Raw genomic sequence first — 22,353 nt, 5'->3', positions numbered from 1 at the left:
ACTGTTGGCAGACTTTTGTAAATAGTGGTGGAAAATATATTATTGATGGCTAAACTCTCTGTTATTTGTATCTGTTGTGTTTATTAAACTTATGGGAAAAAGGCTAGGAACTTACGCACCAATCTCCTCTCTATGTAAGCGGCAATAGATAAAAAAGAAACAGACCTGAAGCTGACTTGAAAACGGAAGGGGTATGCACTTGTCAAAATATGTGCAGTTGTCGAAGACGACATCCGGCTGCATTTCTTCAACTTGTTTGAACATTTTATGTGCCGCGAGAAACTCAAGTTTCGTAGACTGTGGTTACAAAATTAAAAGGACTTGAAAGGAAAGCAAGAGAAGGGAGGCTACAGGGGTGAAAACTCTCCTCCATGTTACGTCTGCATTGAGCAAGCTGTGAAAGAAATCCAGAAGAAATTGGGAAAAGAACTTGAAGTTCAGAGTAAAGAAATACAAATTTGGAGGTTTGCTGATGACATTTAGTTCTTTCAAAGACGGCAAAGGACTGGATAACGTATCCAAAACAGGTTTTAAGATGTTCACCAATAAAAGTAAGACAACGGTAATGGAACGTAATCGGGTTAAATCAGGTGATGTTAACAGAATTAGACCGAGTAATGAAAAAGTATAATCAGTCGACGAGGTTTGCTACTTTACACTAAAATAAGTAACGATGGCCCCAGTAGACGCGCCGGCCGAAGTGGCCGTGCGGTTCTAGGCGCTGCAGTCTGGAACCGCGAGACCGCTACGGTCGCAGGTTCGAATCCTGCCTCGGGCATGGATGTGTGTGATGTCCTTAGGTTAGTTAGTTTTAACTAGTTCTAAGTTCTAGGGGACTAATGACCTCAGAAGTTGAGTCCCATAGTGCTCAGAGCCATTTTTGAACCAGTTGACGCATAAAATTCAGATTGAAAATACCAAGAGAAGCATTTCTGAAAAAGAGGAGTTTAGTAACATCTAACATACGTTTAAGTGTTAGGGAATCTTTTCTGAAAATATTTTTGTGGATTGTAGCCTCATACGACACACAAACGTATACAGTAAATAGTTCAGATAAAACGAAAATAGAAGCTTTTGAAACACAATATCCTGTCACAGAATAATGCTACAGATACGATGAGTAGGTCTAACAAGGGGAGGCCACGACGTTTGGAACGCGGATTTACTGCAAACTTCGTACACTCGTAGTACTCCATGAGGACAAAAAAATGTATAAGCAATAGCTCGTACTTCTCATGAGTTACTGAGAAAATCGCATGATATTTTCGGTCGTCAAATATGTATCTGTGCGTGGCCATTGTAATCATGAAGCGGCTGCTGCCGAGTGGTGGCGGCACGGTCGTGGCCTCCCCTTGTAAGACCTAATGAAGCGAAACAGAACAGAATTCGGGAAAATGAAATTTGTGGCATAACTTGGCTAAAAGAAGGGATCGGTTAATAGAACACATCAATGAATTGTCAAATTGGCAGTGGAAGGGAGTGTGGGGAGTTAAACAGGGTGATTTTTCCACTGTGTACAAACGCTAGCGATTGATCGATGAGAGTATACGGAACAAAAATGGTCTAATGAACTTATGTCCGGAAATGCATGGTTTCCATACTAGATGCCGGCCGAAGTAGCCGTGCGGTTCTAGGCGCTGCAGCCTGAAACCGCGAGACCGCTACGGTCGCAGGTTCGAATCCTGCTTCGGGCGTGGATGTGTGTGATGTCCTTAGGTTAGTTAGGTTTAACTAGTTCTAAGTTCTAGGGGACTAATGTACTCAGAAGTTGAGTCCCATAGTGCTCAGAGCCATTTGAACCATTTTCCATGCTAGAAACCATTTATTCAATCATACTTTGTTAGAGATACTGCAGTCTAATACGCACTATATCGTGCAGCCACAGCTACAGTATGCATGGTTTCCTCCTAGAAGGTGGTACTGTTTCTCATCCGTCGTGCCCTAACGACCTCTCCTGCCATAGTCATTGGTAATATTGTGTCTGACTCACTTCTCTTGCTGCCTTACCTTGTAGTGGATGAGATACAGCGTTGTACACAATGATTCTGTATTGGAATCGAGAGCTTTCCGACATGGCGTTTACTTACGGAAAGGCAAATCGCAACGGGCTGCGAGCAGCAAGGTTTTATCAGTAGACCGAGCCCCGCCGACAACAACCACAGCATTCAACGTTTGCAATAGAGTTTCGCCGTTTGTCCGAGACAGGGTCGTTTCAGGAAACAGGAAATCATGAAGGACGGCCCCGAAATGTTCGGATACCAGACTTGGAGGAAAATGTGGTTAACACTGTGGATGGCGACCGCCGTGTCAGTATCAGGCAATTGGTCCGCCAGTACAGGGTAATGAAGAAGACCGCGTGGAACATTCTCCTTGACAATTGTTACTACACTTATCACTTCCAGCGTGTGCAGGGCTTACTAGCGACAGACTTTCCACATCTGGAACAGTTTTGGCACTGGTTTCTTCATCACGCAATCACAATTCCGGGATCTGTGTCATCCACCCTTTTCGCAGATGACCACCATTATGCGGAGCGGTATCTTCAACTTTCATAACAGTCATCTGTGGCATAGTATGCAGAACCCCCATGGTATGGTGACAGCGAATCATCAGCATCGGTGCAGCCGGAATGTGTGGGCTGAGATAATTGGCGACCGTATTTTGAGACCAGTCTTTCTTCCACGTCGCCTAACAGGCCGGAACTATCGGCGTTTCTTGCGGGTGACTTTGCCTTCTCTGCCGGAAGAAGTGCCACTGATGATTCGAAGGGTTATGTGGCTGCTACATGATGGTGCACCAGCCCACTTCGCCGTTAACGTCCGGACACATCTCAATCATGTCTTTCCTGGTCGGTGGATCGGACGAGAGATTCGAGTTGCATGGGGCGCTCATTCACCGGATCTCAACCCGTGCGATTTCTGGTTACGGGGTCATCTCAAAATGTCGTGCATGCAGAGTCGATTCCAGATGTGGAGACACTAGAGCAGCGTATTCATGCTACCTTTCGCACTGTTCGGATGCACGTATGCGGTGAGTCACATGGAAACCATTTTCAACACGTACTGCAACTGTGGCTGCATGGTACAGCGCGCATTAGACCACAATCTCTGTAACAATGTATGATTGAATGATCTCTAACATGAACGTGTGTTCATTAGATATTTTTGTTCCGTGTCCTCTCATCGATCAGTCTCTAGAGTTTGTACACTGTGGAGAAAACCGCCCTGTGGTAGAGAGAGAGAGAGAGAGAGAGAGAGAGAGAGAGAGAAAGGCTTGGCTACAGTTAACCGATGCAAATGGATGTAGGTTGCAGTGGTTATGAAGATATGATGAGACTTGCACAAACACTAACAGTGATGGATGAATTTTGGACACCAGATAAAAGACGACGGAAGAGGTGAAGGGAATATGTACTGAAGCGCCAAAATAACTGGTATAGGCATCGTATTCAAATACGGAGATATGTAAACAGGCAGAATACTGCACTACGGTCGGCAACGTCTATAAAAGACAAAAAGCGTCTGGCGCAGTTGTTAGATCGGTTTGTAACGCCGGAAATGCATATCCTCCTATTTCCATCTATTGTACTATTATTTTTTTTGTTACCTGAATATATGACATTTCTGTGCCTTTATATATTGTAATTGTTTTACTATTTGTATATATATATATATATATATATATATATATATATATATATTTATGCATTTATGTCGATGTATAATTGGTTTGTTTCGTAAATATTATTTGTATTTTTACGCTGGGTCTTGCCTAGGGAAAACTGCTATCGAACGATTACATCGATAGGTCGTGTGAAGAATCAGAGTGTGTAGGATCTTTGGTAGTGTGAACTCTGCCGCGTGGAGCGCGGGCAGAGGGGGAGTCTGGCTGGAGTAGTGCAGTGGAGCAGGTGTGTTGTGTGACGCTCCCGCGAGTTGCCGCGCTTTCGGACTTTGGCAGCATGTAATTGCGCTCGATTTGCGATGATAGTTTCTGACACGGTGTCGCGGACGGGAAGCATTAGCTGGCGCACATCAAGAGCCCGTTTCGTCTGGTGACCGTGTCGAGAAGAAGGCGCGCCAACATCCAGCTTCTGCAACAGCGACGGCCGACAGTGAGTGACTGTCGCCACCTCCTCGATCGACGACTTCAAACGTTCAATCAACCAACAAGGAAGACTAAAAGCACGTAAAGTTTCAGAACTTTATGGTAGACCTCAGCTTTTCAAACTGTTCCATTTGCCTCGCAAAATTACAGCAACTTAGCATGAACTTTTGTTGCTCATTGTCTCAATTGCATTACCGAGCAGGGTCCCTTCCTTTTCCGAAATGAACCCGAGTGTCGTTGAAATTCAAACGCCAGCATAATTCCATTTCACTGCTTTAATTTCAAAGTTCACTTTAAGTATTCATAGCTGGCTACAATATTTAGATTACACAAGCACAAATTAAGAGTGCGAGTTTGTTACCGTATTTTAGCTTACCTGTGACTGCAGCTCAGCTTGGTACATACTGAATTTTACCATTGTTAATTGTTCAGAATCATTTAATTCAAGTTCAAAGTAAAATCTCTTATTTCTAAATTGCGTAGATTCAAGTTGCTTTTGAAATGATTGTTGAGGTAGTCAAAGACTAAAAGTATTTTACTGAACTTCGATGTGCTTCAGAAAGAAAGCTCACTATTAACGTGTCACTAAATTAACTTTCGATTTTCCGGTTTTGTTAATTCTTTTGCTAAATTAAGTCAGAGTGTAGCGAAATTTATTACTTCTGACAAATTTTCAGTTTTCACACTACACGTGTCAACCTTCAGTTGCCATGCTTCTAGTGCTAATTATATGTGTAATTACCTTTCTTTTTCAGTTACTATAGTAATTGTCCTTAGGTCTGGCGACCGTAATTTCCCCCAAATCTCAAATATCTAATTACCGCTAGTTAATTGTTAACGTAACGGCCGCACATTTACTTTCTTCATTAACTTTACCCCTTTTCAAAATTAATTTCCACCAGTTTCATTTGCTTTTTTCCTTTCATTTAGATGTAACCCTTTTCTCCCTCTTTACCGACAGATTAACTTCGGTGACGATTGCTTTACCCAAATTTCCACTAGGTACACGCGGTTTAATTTTTCACTGTCATTAAGGTCGATAAGTGAGGGGGAGGTTACAGGTTGCTGCTACTACACTGGCAGATTATCAAGATTTAATTGCGTTTGAACGTGGTGTTATAGTCGGCGCACGATCGATGGGACACAACGTCTCCGACGTAACGATGAAGTGGGGATTTTCCCGTACGACCGTTTCACGTGTCTGCCGTGAACATCAGGAATCCGGTAAAATACCAAATCTCCAACATCGCTGCGGCTGGAAAAAGAGTCTGCAAAAATGGCACCAACGACGACTGAAGAGAATCGTTCAACGTGACGGAAGTGCAACCCTTCCGCAAATTGCTGCAGATTTCAATGCTGGGCCGTCAATAAGTGTCAGCGAACCATTCAACGAAACATAATCGATATGGGCTTTCGGAGCCGAAGAGGCACTGGTGTAGCCTTGATGACTGCACGATACGAAGATTTAAGCCTCGCCTGGGCCCGTCGACACCGACATTGGATTGTAGACGACTGTAAACATGTTGTCTGGTCGGACGAGTCTCTTTTCAAATTGTATCGCTCAAATGGCTCTGAGCACTATGGTACTTAACATCTGAGGTCATCAGTCACGTAGCCATAGAACTACTTAAACCTAAATAACCTAAGGACATCACACCATCCTTGCCCGAGGCAGGATTCGAACATGCGACCGTAGCAGCAATGCCGTTCCGGACTGAAGTGCCTAGAACCGCTCGGCCACAGCGGCCGGCTATTGTATCGCGTGGATGAATCTGTACGAGTATGAAGACAACCTTATGAATCCGTGGGCCCTACATGCCAGCAGAGGACTGTTCAAGGTGGTGGAGGCTCTGTAATGGTGTGGGGCGTATGCAGTTGGAGTGATATGGGACCCCTCATAAGTCTAGATACGACTCTGACAGGTGACACATACGTAAGCACCTTGTCTGATCAGCTGCAATCATTCGTGTTCATTATGCGTTCCGATGGACTTGGTCAATTCCAGTAGGGGAATGCGACACACCACACGTCCAGAATTGCTGCAGAGTGGCTCCAGGAACACTCTTCTGAGTTATAATACTTCCGCTGGCCACCAAACTCCCCAGACATGAACATTATTGAGGATATCTGGGATGCCTTGTAACGTGCTGTTCAGAAGAGGTCTCTACCCCTCGTACTCTTACCGATTTATGGACAGCCCTCTGGGATTCAAGGTGTCAGCTCCCTCCAGCACTATTTCAGACATTAGTCGAGTCCATGCCACGTCGTGTTGCGGCACTTCAGAGTGCTCGCGGGGGCCCTATGCGATATTAGGATAGTCTGGCTCTTCCGTGTAGAACATATGAAATGCAGGCTGTCAAGAGAAATATTTCTGAAAAATAGAGATAAATAAACATTGAATATAAAATTAAGAGTGAGGCAGTCTATAGTTAATGCTTCTAGAGTGTAGCCTTGTATGAAAGACAGAGGTGGACGATAGAAGCTTTTGAAATAAGTTGCTGGAGAAGAACGTTAGACTGATGACCATAGATGTTAAGTACCATAGTGCTCAGAGCCATAGCTCCATCCAGCCAGTCTTGAGGGACTGAAACCCACCACCACAACAAGAGCGGATAGCTAATGCAGAGGTATCTAACGGAATTGGGAAGAAATGAAATTTTTGACACAACTTGAGTGAAAGAAGGGTGCAGTGCTAAGACACTATAGGTTAAGGGAATATTTAATTTGGGAATGCGAGGGAGAGTGTGGGATAAAAGCTGTAGAGGAAAACCAAAGGTAGAATACAGTAAGCAGGTTCAACTGGATGCAGTCTGCGATAGTTTTGCGGATTTGAAGATGTTTGCACAGGACACAGTAGCGTGGAAAGCTCCATCCAGCCGTCCGCAGCTCGTGGTCGTGCGGTAGCGTTCACGCTTCCCACGCCCGGGTTCGATTCCCGGCGGGGTAAGGGATTTTCTCTGCCTTGTGATGACTGGGTGTTGTGTGCTGTCCTTAGGTTAGTTAGGTTTAAGTAGTTCTAAGTTCTACGGGACTGATGACCATAGATGTTAAGTACCATAGTGCTCAGAGCCATAGCTCCATCCAGCCAGTCTTGAGGGACTGAAACCCACCACCATAACAAGAACGACAATATGTAAATCAACTGTAGTGAAATAAATACGCTCATAGGTTGAGTCATCAACATGTACAAGGAATAGGTGAACATGGGTTACAAGCTAGAAACCAATAAATAAATAAAATTATACAGCGACAACGGTTCTGTAGCTTAATTTTTGGTGTTAGCGTGTTTTATCAGAAGAGTCGAAATGAGCTATATCACATACTGAGTCCGGAAACAGAAGCCTTTCGTACGTAACTGCGAATCTTGGTGCTGGTATGAACAATATTGAGATGTCTGTGCACAGTACAACGCGTAGTTATAGTATATACAGTGGTGCCCAAAATTAAAGCAACAAACTGCTATTTCCACGTCCTGTGTCTAATTCACGATATAATCATACAAACTGTCAACCAGATGTCCGTACGATAGTGTTCTGTACGGAAGATGACATTGCCATCAAATGACAAACACGCTAACGATGATGTCAGAGGACCCATGAAACGACGTAGTGTTTGCCGGGTAGCTCGAAGTCCACAATCGCTTTGTACATAGTCACAGACGGCGCATAATGGCACAGAGAAGACGCGTGTCAGGCTGTCAGCGGTGGAGAGCCAAACAAAGAAAGGAAGGAGGACAGCCGCGAACTGATGCGCTCCGAAGGCTTACTGTGACTCGTTTTGTTTTTCTCGGGAGTGGCGAAAGGTTATAGAGACCGAAACTGTATCCTGAAGACCAGGGCAGAGCAGACCACGTGTGACATCAGAAAGAGGAGACAGTTATTTGACTGTAGCGCCTTAGTACTGCACGGCGGCTGGCATCTGACCTCGCAGCATCCCATGGACGTGTTGTGTCGTGGCAAACGGTGTACAGAAGGCTTCAGCAGAGTGGTCTTTATTGTCAGAGATCTGCTATATGGGTACCTGTGACATGTCTTCACATAAGGGAACATCTAGACTGGAGCCGTCAACATACCACCTGAACGATCGAACGATGGGCCAACGTTCTTTTCACATATGAGTCCTGATTTAGTATGGAGAGTTGTTCTCAAGGGAGTCGCATCTAGAGGGAACGTGGAAAACGATTTCAGGAACCAAACACTGTGGAGAGAGAAAGATATCGAGGAGGTTCCCTTATGGTGTGGGCAGGGATTACGTTGACCGCCCGAGCCCTTCTTTATGAAACTGTACAGGTAAACCGGTAAGGTTTAACTGCTTTCAGGTATCGTGACGAGATCGTGGGACCTCATTCGCTGTTGTTGCGAAGTGCTGTGGGCCTGGACTTTGTACTGATGGACGATAACGCTCGATCTCATAGAGCACGCGTGGTTAATGTTTTCTTGGAAACGGAAGATATTGTACACATGGCGTGGCCTGCTCGCTCTTCTGATTTGAATTCCATAGAGAATGTCTGGGATGGATTAGGAAGTCGGCTTGCATATCGTCAGCATCCAACAACCACTCTCCAAGACTGCGACCAACACTGCAGGAAGAGTTGGCGTTATTGCCTCATCATGAGACTGAGTACCTTAACCAGTTGTCACAATGTTCTGTGCAAATCCGTTAATTTGAGAAAAACTAAGAACATTTTTGTCTACCGTTGTGCATGTTGCATTTGTTTATGTTCTGAATTCTTTACATTGTTTCTACTTTGTTATCACCTTTTTATTCTGTTCTGTGGTGAAATAAACACAATTTTGTAAAATTTCCGTTTGTTGCTTTAATTTTGGACACTAATGTATATAGACTGAGCGAGGTGGCGCAGTGGTTAGCACACTTTACTTGCATATGGCAGGGCGACAGTTCAAACATGCGTTCGGTCATCCTGATTTAGATTTTCCGTAATTTCCCTATGTCGCTTCAAGTAAATGAAGGGATGATTCTTGTGAAATGGCACGATCGACTTCCTTCCCCATCCTTCCCAGGTGGCAAGTTTTTACTCCTTAGGCTGTGTTGAACACCTGTGCGCCCTAATATAGAGGACATGGAGATGAATTTGTGGCAAATTATAGCTTTGAATCTATGTTTTTTCCACAAAGCTTACATGTTCAGCCGAGGAAGATAACCTTATCAACTTGCACGAGAGGTTTGTTATGGAAAATATCTGGGAGATTAAAACTATATACTGTACCGGGAATCGAACCCGAAACCTTGGACTGTGGAAGAGAGATGCTGGCAAAATAAAGGGCCGAGGGGGAGCCATGAGTCATGCTCGGATAACTCATCTGGTAAGAATACTGCCCACAGAAATCAATTTTCCGGGTTTGTGTCCTGGTTCGGCTTATAGATCCATCAGAAGTTTCAAAACGGACAACATTCCTCTGCAGAGTGTAATATTCAGAGAGAATTCTTATTAATAGTGTAAGATGGCAAGAACTATGCCCCTTACATGAAGTGATTAAATATCATCTAACTCACGTTGAGCGAACAGTAGGGCTGAACAAAAATGACTGACAAGGCACAGTGCATCTTGTAGAGGGTATAGTATGGACGTATTGGAATAATTAATGTCGGGTGATGGTTTTAAAGTAATTCACACGACATGAAAACTTTGTGGAAATGCGTCGATTTACTGGAGGCTAGTTTATCGCAGGGAAGTATACAGAGTTGACCATGGCCGGCAGGGGAGCGGCGAAGGGAAGCGACAATAGGCAGCTTAGGGCGGCTGAAGCTCTGACAAAGCGGTAATGGGGTGCGGCCCCCCACTGCCTTAAGAAGAGTGACAGTGAGTAGGTGGTTGACCCCATGCTGGTGTACCGGGAAGCAGATGGAGAACTTGTACACCTGTTGATAAATGTCCATCGTCCCATTTTCAGTGAAACATGTGAGTAAGCCGCGCAAAGCTACGGTGCAGCATTCAACAGAGGCCAAAATATGCGTGTTCGTGACTGTAGCAACTTCACGCTGAATTCATGGTCCGCAGAGTCTGAAGTAAATCAGGTGAAGATCGACAGAATGAAATGCGCCGGCCTCCGATGGGAACATAGGACCAAGGAATTTGAAGTACTCTCCTGGGAGTCAGAATTCCGGAAAAATTGGTGTTTTGTGAAGATGCTAACCTTGATGAGTGGCCTGGGAGGAGCTATATAGCAGAGGTTGAGAGGAAGGGAAATTTTGTGGGAATTTGTTCACTTCCCAGAGCAGGCATTGGTCGGTGCTGGGAAGCGACGCATAATTAACACGACTTCCACTGCAATTGGTGTAAGTGATTTTGCTGGACAGGAAACCGAGGCGAAGAGCGGACTGGGAGAAGTCCCCGTAGAGGTCTTCCATTCCCAGCTTGCCTAGAGTGCGGACGTGGCGTTCTTTACTCAGCTTGCCTGAGAGAGAATGAGCATCTCTGCAGTTTAGGACTTAGCAAACAGAACGATTGAGCTTGGAGACAGAAAGTTTTTGTTCAGCTATGTACTGAGCAAGATAGCTAGAAGTGAATAGACGAGCGCAGCCTTGCTGCACCACGAGGTCGATCGATGTCCACAATGACGACGCCCCACCACACTGAATTCGGTGATATTGTTCCCGCTCCAGCCACTGATTAATTTGTTGGATCACGTCGGCAAAGTTTCCACGAGGGTTTCATGGGCCGTGTATTGTAGAATTCTTCTCGCAATTCGCATTATGCCTGGGTCAGTCGATAGGAATTACTTTTGATTTATCGCGCTTTGCTCCACGCAAACGCAATTTATTACCACTGCCTGTTAGGAGAATCATGTAATGTGATGATTGAAGGTCGTGAGTTAAAATAAATCTGTGCTAATCGACTGCATCTGTTTTCAATCAAGTAGTTTAAATCCCAAGTCACTTTCTTAATTAATTTTATGTTCAACATTTGCATCTGGTGTTCAATAGCTGAATATAACATCAATGTGCACCCTTTTTTAATTAAAAGGGATCAATTCTGAATCACTGTCAACACTGCCACCGCAGTTCAATCAGGAGTCACAGGGCCTTATTACTTTCTTTGCGTTATCCGACATTGCGGCAGTTTTGCACTCTCTGTTGATCTGTTAGTTAATTACCTAGGTGAACACACACCAAAACCAGATAAGTGATGGGTGGGGTGTTAGAATAGCCTTCGTGTAACGGACTTTAGGTTCAAGAATACCAAACAAACGTGTACGACAATCGATGTCATTGTGCGGCCTCGGAACATTACTAGAAGTGGGGGTCTCATGTAGATGAAGTGAGTGATGCCAGCCGAAGAAGACTGCTATAGAAGTCTCAGCCTCAGAGCTTCTGAAGAGTGGGTAGTCCAAAGACCAGTAGAAAGATGAATAGTAAATGAAATCAGATTATCACAACACTTCGAAAGTGCTTATTGTTAAGAAGGTGATGATGTGATGACGACGAGCGTTGTTGTTGATTCCGTGCTCATTTCAATGATGTCCTCAGGGTCAGTTTCATTTTGAATCTAAAAGTTTGTTCCAGGCTGTTAGTGGAGATGAATGATGTGATCGTGGTATTTGTATAGATGCAAATGCTCTTACCTGAGGACTATCATTTGGTGATTCATCCTCGTCATCATAAGCAGCATCCGCGTCAGCATTGCGGCCTCCACGGACAGCTGGTTCATACTGCTGTGGCTCCACCTCCACTGCGTCGTCTCTGAGGAAGTCATTGTCGTCAACGTCGTTACCGTCCCTGTGAGCGGAGGAGCTGTCGTCTCTGCCACGGGCTCCCGATGATGGTACTCTCTCGACGTCGGCATCGAGGCTAGCTTGACCAGCAGGGTGAGGTTTCGACTGCAAGTCGTCTTCTCTGAGGAAGTCGTTGTCATCATCGCTCTTACGACCGCTGTCACCAGAAGACTTCTCATTCGCGCCATTCACGTTTGGTGCTGGTTCGCTACCAGTGTTGACTTCAGCGGCAACTGGCTTACGGATCACCGTCTCCAGTGAGTCATCTTTGAGGAAGTCATTGTCGTCAACATTGTTACCAAAGGGTGGAGCAGACGCTTTGTTGTCTCTGCTAGTTTCGCCTGTTGCTGATACCTTGTGTGCCACCGCCTCTGGTGTGTCATCTCTGAGAAAATCGTCACCTTCGTTGTTGCCAACGGCAGGAGCGGAGGACTTGTCGTCCCTAGCCTTCACTTCTGGCGCCGGCTTCGGCTCCCATGAGTCATCTCTTAGGAAATCGTTGTTGTCATCGCTATTATCGCTGTTGTGAGGGGGAGTTTTGCTGTCTCTATCACTCACGTCCTGTGTTGTTACGGCATTAGGTTCTCCAAGGTCATCCGCCTTGTGTGGGGCTTTAGTTTCCCATGTGTCACTTCTGAGGAAGTCGTTGTCGTCATCACTGTTGGCACTGTTGCGAGTAGTTGATTTATTGTTTGTGCCACTCGTCAGCTCTGCTGTTACGTTCTTGGCATTGACACTATGTTCCCCAAGGACTGCCGCCTTTTGTGATGACTTTGGTTTCCATCCATCCTCTCTCAGGAAGTCATTATCATCGTCAATACTCGGGGTAGAGGGTTTGTCGTTCCCGTCGCTAACCACTGATTGTGGTACGGTTTCGACGTCGGCGGTTAGACCGCCACTGACTATCGGCTTGCCTTGCAGGTCCTCAACTTCAGACAGACGGTGGGCTTGTCTCCTGGCGTTGACCTCATTGTTCATGTCGTGGTGTCTGCCAACGTGTGAGGCGGCGTAGCGGTCTCGGAGTCCGTGCATCATTTCCTGTGCCAATATAATTGCAGAACATCTTAGAGACACAGCAACAGATAGTTAACACATGGATTAAACACACAGCTACTAACAGAAAACAATGGTAATTTGTCTCAACACACGTTGTTGAGGAATAACTGGTGGAGTGACAGTATGCCAGAGAAGTATTTCCAACATTGCGCTTAGAAAGCCAAATAAGAATGAAGAAATATCTGAATATCTAGTTTGTGGACATAGAGATAGCCTTCAACAATATAATGTGGAATGAAATTTTGGAAATCATTTAACAAATGGGTCTGAGGTAAGGATACAGACAAGTAGCCCCAAAGTCGGAGTAATAAAAATGATAGTTGACAACAAACAAGTCTACCTGGAGAAGGGTTTAAATTAGTTGTTAAACTCTATATCGAAGAAACAATGCAAAAAGTCAAGAAAGTTTTCAAAGTAGAATAAACTAGAGGGGCTTGGATGCCACACTGATGGTTCGCAGATGACATGGGATTTACGATTGACGATAAATCTTTTGAATGGAATCAATAACATTGCAACATAGCGGATTAAGGGAAAGCGAAAATGAGTTGAAGAGTACTAAAAGAAGAGTATAGTTCTTTCTTTGAATATAAAATTAAGGAACATGCGGTAGAAGAAGTGGAAGAATTCACAATAAGCAGATTCGTGGAGGCAAAAACGACTCCCTTCAACAAACGAGCTCTATCGGTATCAAACATTTAGATGGACTGAGGGCAGACGTCCATAAAAGTATGCGATTGGAGCATAGCGTCCTGTACAAACAGAATATGAGGTATGGGCAAACCAGAGAGAGAGACAAACTGGAATCGTTTAACGTTTTACTTTAGAATGATATAAAATCTGTGGCAAAGGAAGGAATAGGTTAGTGGAGCATCTACTATGGCATATGGCTCCATACCAACTGGAAGTGTAGTATGAGATAAAAACGGTAGGGCAACTAAAAAGCATAACAAGCAAAATACACTATCAGCCATCGTCAGCTGCCAGTTGCTGCCAAAGTAGCTAAACTCTGCTAATTTTAATGTCTTATTTCCTAGTCTAATTTCCTCAGCATCATTTCTCATAGTAATACTAGAATAACATCGTGCGTAGCCTACAACTCTGTATCAGTCACTTCTCAATTACTTCCTCACTTTCAAATAATTATACTCTTAAGCCTGCAGTCTGATTTATACTAGTTCTAGATAACCTTTCGCTCCTTGTACTTTATCCTTGATATCTTCATAGTGTCAAAGAGTATATTTCAACCAGCATTGTCAAGAGAGTAGGAATGAAATGCTGATTTAGTACGCAAACTGTCCTTTGATCTTTGGGCTACCTAAATAGAGAGGTAGGGCTGCAGTGACGAGGGTGGCGAAGGGCATGTTTCGTCAGCTTTCGACGAACCTAAAACACAGCATCATCAGAATCAGCGGTACGCACACAGATTCGTGATCACTGTCGTGTACATGACTGATGGGAACAACGTATTACGATTGATTTGCTCAGATTAATGAGTCTCATAAAAAATATGAAAACAGTTTTTTGGAACGAGAGTCTCCACTACTCGGTCCGGTCTCATATTAATCACTGATACAGTGGAAAGCCCTAGCAGGTACATACTGACGTAGCACTAGAATGTCCAAATAGATAATCACTGACATTGGACAGACATGATCGTAAGTGAACGAAGTCCATGGTGATAGTGTCTTGTGGAGCTGTGAGCCCAGAATCGAGTTGACGACGTTGCCCCACGAAATGGTGAGCTGCTGTCGACTCCGATGGAGGGACCACTAGGTGCGGCTGCCATAAGGTATGGGATTTAGAGTGTCCTCGGCGCAAGAACTCTGATTTTTGTACCATCAGATGCGGACGGCATAGAGCCGAAGGCGTAGACTGCGTTCGGAGAAATAACTCCAATTGAGGAACCAATAGGCGCGGCTGACGTAAAGCCGATAGTGCGAACTGACTGCAGAGCGATAAGACAGCGACCTAAACACTCGAGCGCCGGAAGAATACCTACGGAAGAAAGTGACTCATGAATCAAAGTGTTGCCGCGGTGGCGGTGCTGTTTGCGCATGTGCTCCTCCCTTTGGCGTCGAGGCTGGCGCCACACAGTACTTTAGCTTCTGCTGCAGAATTAGTTGTAAACGCCTTTGCGAATTCGTGTATTGCTGTAGATTGTTTTCATCTGAGCTCCAGAGGAAGTGTCGTTACTGGTCCAGAGCTGCCTCTACCCATGGTGCAGAACTATGTCGTTGATGGGTGTGTTGCCTTTTCCACTAAAGAAAGAGTTGGCTTGTCCATCTCGCGGAAGACATGGCTGATAAAGGGAGGAGGAGCCCCAGAACCGGGAAGAGTGCCCCTGTGATGGGTGCTTGGCACAGTGGAAGCGTGCCACATTCATGGAGCTCTGGCCAAAAGTGGGTGGCTTGAATGCGACTGCAACAAATGGATCTGTATCAGACAAGAACTGGTAGGGCAAACATGCGACATCTTGGAGGGTGAAGCTGGCCGCTGGTGGTAGATGACGGAGACACGATGTCATCATCATGTAAGCTTGGTCCAGCATTGCTCTGGGTTTACATTGTTATTTCCAGGAGTGCATAACTGGAGGGCTAGGGAAGTCCTGCTGATAGCCCAACTGGAGTATACAGATGAGGTACAGCTGCAGCTCTGGACAGCACAAGAAGACCCTGTGGCTGCACGCTTTGTGTCCCACATGAGGAGTCCTGAAAAGATGACCAAGCGGGGACTGAGCAGTGTGTGGATCATTGGCATTTTCGGGAGGAAGAAGAAGAGGATGATAGGAAAAGCGTGTGAGATCCTGCAGAATGGTACAAGGATGAGTAGGAGGTAAGTATAACCAGAGGTGAAGGACTTGCAAAAGTCCAGACCGGTAGGATGAAGAAGAGCTCTGACATGATGCCGGAAGTGATGGTCCATTGAAGTCAATAGTCCGCTGGAGGCGATGATCCCTTGGAGATGATGGTACCACTGTGGGCAAAGGTGTTACTGAAGGCAAAGATACTGTAGGAGGCGAAGGTGCCGTTGGAGCAATGATGCCTTTGGAGGCGATGGTGCCATTGGAGACGCTAGTGCTGTCAGAGGAATGGAACAGAGAAGGAAACAGCATGCGATCAAGGATTAATGTAAATTTGGAAAGATGCTGTGCTTGCAGAGTGTGGAAAGGGCGTGAGACCGCGGGAGAGCCGAGGTGCAGACTTTGTAGAAAAGAATGAAGGGCCGGAATGTGTCGAGAAACAGCGTGGTGGACACAGCACAATTTTTAAGATGTCGAGGAGCAGCGTAGAGGTAGCCACAGAATGTATAAGGTGTCAAAGAGCAATGTGGAATATACTGTGAAATGTTTAATGTGCAGATGAGCTCTGGGAATGAAAGAAATGGAATAGATATGCCTCAAGGAAAATGTTGCGGAATGTAGAGTGCGCTCTCAGACATGAAAATTGTCAGAATAAACATTGAAAGGGTCACAAAAGTGGTCACAGGACGGGGTAGCAAGTTATTTTTATGGATTAATGAACTGAGGAATGCGGTAGTTATTAGGATCAGAATAAGTAAGAAGAAACTGAAAGGAAAGAGAAAGCGCTGAGAACACATGTATGCGGCCATTAAGTATGAGCATCAGTCCAAAGTAGTACACAGGCATGCTAGTCACTTTTGGGACTTAATTCCTAAGCCAAATATCCTCGTTTCTGCTGTAGTGAGGACAAGAACGTTGAATCTTTGAACGCTGGTTTTGAAGACTGTGACCGATCTTTACAGACTCAGATTCTCATGGCGATTGTACAGACTAGGCGGGCACAGACGTTCATGCTCATCTATACTGTAGTATGGGACAAGGAGGGCACAAATGTTGATCTTTGTCGCCATTGTAGTGTGTCTCAAGGGCGGAACAATCGTTTTAGGGTGAACATGAAGGAGCAACAGTAGTCCTCATCGCCATTTTAGTGTTCATAGCTGAGGCGAAGAACACACTACGATTGACATTCCGAGGAAGTCAAGGGCAATGGAACTTTATTACATCTAACAAACAAAATATAAGAATAGGTTCTTGGAAAGACTCGGCACTACTCAGTTCAATCAGACGGTTCATCACTGAAACACTGGATTGTCCTAGCAGGCAATAACCAACATGGCGCTGGGATGTCCTTGCTGGTAGTCAATGGCTTTGTATCGGATGTTCGTCTGTGGGCGAAATTCATAGTGATATCGGCCTACGAGGTAGTTAGCTCAGAGACAAATCAGAGACAAAGTTTAGCAAAGCAATGAGCTATAGTGGACTCCGATGGTGGGACACTTCAGTGCGGTTATCGCAGAGCCTCGAACGTGGAGTGCATTTGGTCAACTGAGGAAATGCTAAGCATGATCGTCATAAAGCCCAGAGTCCAAACTGACTGCAGAGCTGTTGGGCAGCGACTTAAATACTCATACGGTGGTGAGATGCCAATGGAGAGGCACGTGAGTCATGGAAGAGAGATAGTGCCACAGTGGTAGTGCTGTTTGCAGCGATGCTCCTGCCTCTGATGGTGAAGTTGGCGCCACATAGCACTGGAGCAGCTGCTAGAGGCTCAGCTGTAGACAACACGACGTATATGTGCGATACTACAGATCGTTTTTGTCTGAGCTCCAGAGGAAGTGTTGTCTGGGAACCAGAGCTGTGGAAGCCCAAGATACGCAGCTGTATGGTTGATGTGTCGCCAGAGAACTTAGCAGTCACTCTTACACTTACACACACACACACACACACACACACACACACACACACACACACACACACATGCACAAACACACATATTGTTCTCCCAATTACAAACCCATATTTTACGAGCATGAACAATGAAATAGCCAAACAATATGTTCTGCACAGGCCAACTTGTTCTCATAGTTCGTTATCTGGACTGTGCACAAGAGTTTATCTTTGCACCAAAACACACATGGATTAATTATTGGCACTACTGGTGTGACTTACCTGACTTTGATTCAATATTTGCACCCATTGAGTGCAAGATACAATGGACCCTCAAATTAAGTACCTGGATGTTATTTCCATGTCAGAATTGTTAGTATTGTCTATCAAAATATTTATTATACAACAGTTAAAACACATGTGGCTCACTTTTTGGCGTTACTGGTCTAACTTATAAGTTAAGACACACTTGGCGCCAAAACCCAACTGCTGCATAGCATAATTCACCTTCATATTGTGTGTCACAATGTTATTTTCCCATCTAAATTGTCTGTATTACCTGTCAAAACTCTTCTTAGTTCGACTAAAGCCGACACATCATCTGTCAACGTCCAGTGATCAGGATGCAGCATGTGTGGTGGTTGGAGCTTCCCTCCATGAATGGTAAAATGCAGAAACGCTGGACACAGCGCTAGTATCCACCCTGTATAGCACTTGCGTTGAAAGTCTAATGATCAGGGCACAATGTACGTGGTGATCAGAACCTACCTCCCTGGTTATGAAACTCACACAACGCCAGAGACAGTGCTTGTACCACTTGTACATTACTCGCATCCAAAGCCTGATGTTCAGGGCACAGTGTATGTGGTGATGAGAAACTGCCTCCCTGGTACTGGAACCCGCACAACACCAGACACAGTGCCTATGTACACTGCTTACAGACCTTGCATACAGAGTCTGATGATCAGGGTACAGCATATGTGGTGATTATAGCCGGCATCCCTGATGCTGGTACCGGCACAACACCAGTCACAGTGCTCATGTCCACCCTGTACAGCACTCGCATCCAAAGTCTGATGTTCAGGGCACAGTGTATGTGGTGATGAAAGACTGCCTCCCTGATACTGGAACCCACACAACGCCAGGCGCAGTGCTTGTACCACCATCCACAGCACTCGCATCCAAAGTCTGATGACCATGACACAGCATATGTGACGGTCAGAGGTTGCTTCCTTGATACTGAAATCCGCACAATGCCAAACACAGTGCCTGTGTCCACCCCGTACAGCACTTGCCTCCAGAGTCGATGGTCAGAGTACAGCATATCTGATGATCGTAGCCCGCATTTCCGATACTGTAACCGGCACAACACCAGACAAAGTGCTTGTGTGCACCCTGTCCACGGCACTTGCGTCCAGAGTCTGATGTTCAGGGCATAGCATATGTGATGACCATAACCTGCCTCCCTGATACTTGAGCCTACACAACACTGGACACAGTGCCTATGTCCATCCTGCACCGCACTCGCATCCATATTCCAATGATCAGGTGGGTGGTGGTGGTGGTGGTGGTAAGTTCCTACGGGACAAAACTGCTGAGGTCATCGGTCCCTCGGCTTACAACTACTTAATATAACTGAAACTAACTTGTTTCCAGTTAACAACTGTCGAATGTTGGTGTTGACAGTCGCAGGCGAGGCTTTTTAGCTTCGTGTCGTGGAGTCATCAGTGGAATAGGAGTGGGCCTTCGGCTCCGAAAGCCCATGTCAATGATGCTTCGTTGAATGGGTTGCACGCTGACACTTATTGATGGCCTAGCAATGAAATTTGCAGCAATTTGTGGAAGGGTTGCACTTCTGTCACGTTGAACGATTCTCTTCAGTCGTCGTTGGTCCCGTTCTTGCAGGATCTTATTCCGGCCACAGCGATGTCAGAGATTTGATGTTTTACCGGATTCCTGATATTCACTGTACACTCGTGAAATAGACGTGCTGGAAAATCCTCATTTCATTGCTACCTCGGATATACTGTGTCCCATCGCTATAACACCACATTCAGAATCACTTAAATCTCGATAACCTGCCATTGTAGCAGCAGTAACCGATCTAACAACTGCGCCAGACGCTTGTTGTCTTACGTAGGCGTTGCCGAGGGCAGTGGCATATTCTGCCTATTTACATATCCCTGTAATTGAATACGCATACCTATATCAGTTTCTTTGGCTATTCAGTGTATATTCAGTGATATACTTAATTGTTCAGCACAATGGATAAGCGTACTACAATCGCAGGGAAATGTCCACAATAAGAAGTGGTATGCACGGGGTGTAGACCTTTCGGTCGTCTCTAACCTAATTACAGCTTATATTAAGAAGTCAACTAAAAAAGAACGGTTAGCTAATATTTCCAGCCACAATCTAAAGGCTGAAGTTTACACAAAAGTCAGCCTTTGCAATCCAGAACGCTTCACCTGCGACGACTGAGCCTTAGTTTCGTCTTACTCGTAACCCCATGTTTCATCACCAGTTACGGCCAGCTTCAGTAGTTCTTCATAGTTGTTGCCTTCATCTGGCGACTCCTGAGCAACTTGCATTCGCCGCCGTTTTTGTCAAAACTGAACGGTTTCTTAGCCCGAAACATCTGAAACAACAGCATAGCATGAACCAGTAGATATGCCACCGGTAGCGACTTCTCTGACTGTAATTTGGCGACTCTTCTTAGTCATTTCTTTAACTATTTCCATGAATTCATTGGCTGATGTGCTCGGGCGTCCAGGGCGCTCGTCATCTTCAAAAATCTTATACCGCCACGGCTTCTAAACCCTTGTTTCAATCATAGCAGACTCACTAAAAGAAATACGGGGTGTTCAAAAAGTCTCTCCGCAGTGGCGTATGATTGTTAGCCGAGCGTGCCGTATGATTGTTTGCCTGCCTCGGTTACTTCCCTTCAAGTGGACTCTCCTAGCAAGCCACGTTTCGTTCGTCTCAGCCAGCGTCAGTAGTATCGTTGGTGTGTGTCGTTAAGTGATGACGCGAACGTTGAAGTTTAGTTCCTTTGTTCGTTTGTTTCGTTTATGTCACTGTTAAAATGCTAAGCGTTGGAGGACGTGTGTTTTTAGTGGAACAAGTGTTCAAAGCTGGCGGTAAATACACAGTTTCATTTTGTCAAACATTTAATTCAGTTTTCCCGGAGACAACACTCCCACATCGCGATACTGTGCGAGATTTGATTAACAAATTTCGAAGTACGGGTTCGGTGACAGATGCACCGAGACTTGGTCGTCCTAGCGTTTTGTCTGAGGATAAACTACTCGATATTTCCGATAAAATGTCCATGAAAAAAATGGTTCAAATGGCTCTGAGCTCTATGGGACTTAACGTCTGTGGTCATTAGTCCCCTAGAACTTAGAACTACTTAAACCTAACTAATCTAAGGACATCACACACATCCATGACCAAGGCAGGATTCGAACCTGCGACCGTAGCGGTCACGCGGTTCCAGACTGAATCGCCTAGAACCGAAATGTCCATGAGTCCGAACAAGTCAGTAAGAAAACTCGCCCAGGAAATCGATGTTAGTGTCGGAACGGCCCACACAGCTGTAAGGGAAAAATTAGAAAGTGACAGTCGTGCAATAACTGAAAAATTCTGATCATGGCAAGAGACTGCATTATTGTCAATGGTTCAAAAATTTCGTTCAACAAAAGGGAACGGATATTCTTAATGAAACGTTTTTCACTGGTGAGGCGTTGTTTCATTTATCCAGGTACATGAACTCTCAAAATTCTCGTATGTGGAATACTGCAAATCCACTGTGTATTCACGAGGAACCACTTCATTCTGTGAAAGTAGGAGTTGGATTGCAGTTCCTAGACGTCGGATTGTGGGTCCCATATTTTTCAACGAAACAATACACGCACAACGATACTGCAGTGATATTCTGTACCCACTCGTAAGAGAACTTGTGTTAAGTGAAATACTGAACGGTTATTTTCAACAAGATGGTGCAACCGCGCACACAACTCGCGTTTCAATGTCACTACTTGCTGATGTGTTTGGTGATCGCATTATTTTACAGGACCTTTGGCCTCCACGATCGCCTGACCTAACACAACCCGACTTTTTTCTTCTGAAGTGCAGCGAAAGCAACTGTCTATAAAAACCATCCAAAATCCATCGATGAATTGAAAACTGCAATATCCACTTTCATTGCTTCTGTTACAGAAGAAATGCTATAGCTTGTGTTTGGAAACATGATTAGACGAATTGAACTCGTATTTCACTGAGTTTCATTTCGGTGTATTCACTGCGGCATACGGCACGCGCGGCTAACAATCATACGGCACTGAGGAGAGACTTTTTGAACACCCCGTATTTACCGTATTTAACATTTGTAAAACTTTTATGTCCTTATTTCTTTCATATTTCAAAATTTAATTAAGATTATTCGATCCACCTTTAAACAAAATAAATAATTGTCTACGCTATCAAAACGCATGTAACCTTCTTGACAGCTGACAATAGACTAAACATACGATATGGCTAATATTGTACACATAGTTTTCAGAATGCTTACCAAACACAATGACGAAGAATTCGTATGAATCGGACAATTACAACGCCCTAAATTAGGAATTTCCCGTTAATTTTTGGACTTTCCTCTTATGGTAAGAACTCTTGTGTTTGAATACAGCTCTCGAAAGAAAACTCCTACTTCTCACTTCTCAGCGGAAACAAAAAAAAAAAAAAAAAAAAAAAGATGAGCGTTAT

At 44.8% G+C, this 22,353-nt stretch overlaps 1 protein-coding gene across 1 annotated transcript in view; it reads right to left on the bottom strand.

Annotated features, from left to right (window-relative positions):
- The window catches only part of LOC124778710, a 188,921-nt gene that overhangs the window by 102,623 nt on the left and 63,945 nt on the right, over positions 1-22,353 (bottom strand). The window contains exon 4 of the mRNA XM_047253662.1: positions 11,691-12,878. Within this exon, the coding sequence (XP_047109618.1) occupies positions 11,691-12,878 (1,188 nt within the window). The remainder of the gene's footprint in view (positions 1-11,690; positions 12,879-22,353) is intronic.

Source organism: Schistocerca piceifrons, chromosome 1, assembly GCF_021461385.2.
Source record: "Schistocerca piceifrons isolate TAMUIC-IGC-003096 chromosome 1, iqSchPice1.1, whole genome shotgun sequence".
Classification (NCBI taxonomy): domain Eukaryota; kingdom Metazoa; phylum Arthropoda; class Insecta; order Orthoptera; family Acrididae; genus Schistocerca; species Schistocerca piceifrons.
Note: the sequence above shows the minus strand (reverse complement) of the source record. Positions and strands in the feature narration are given on the sequence as shown.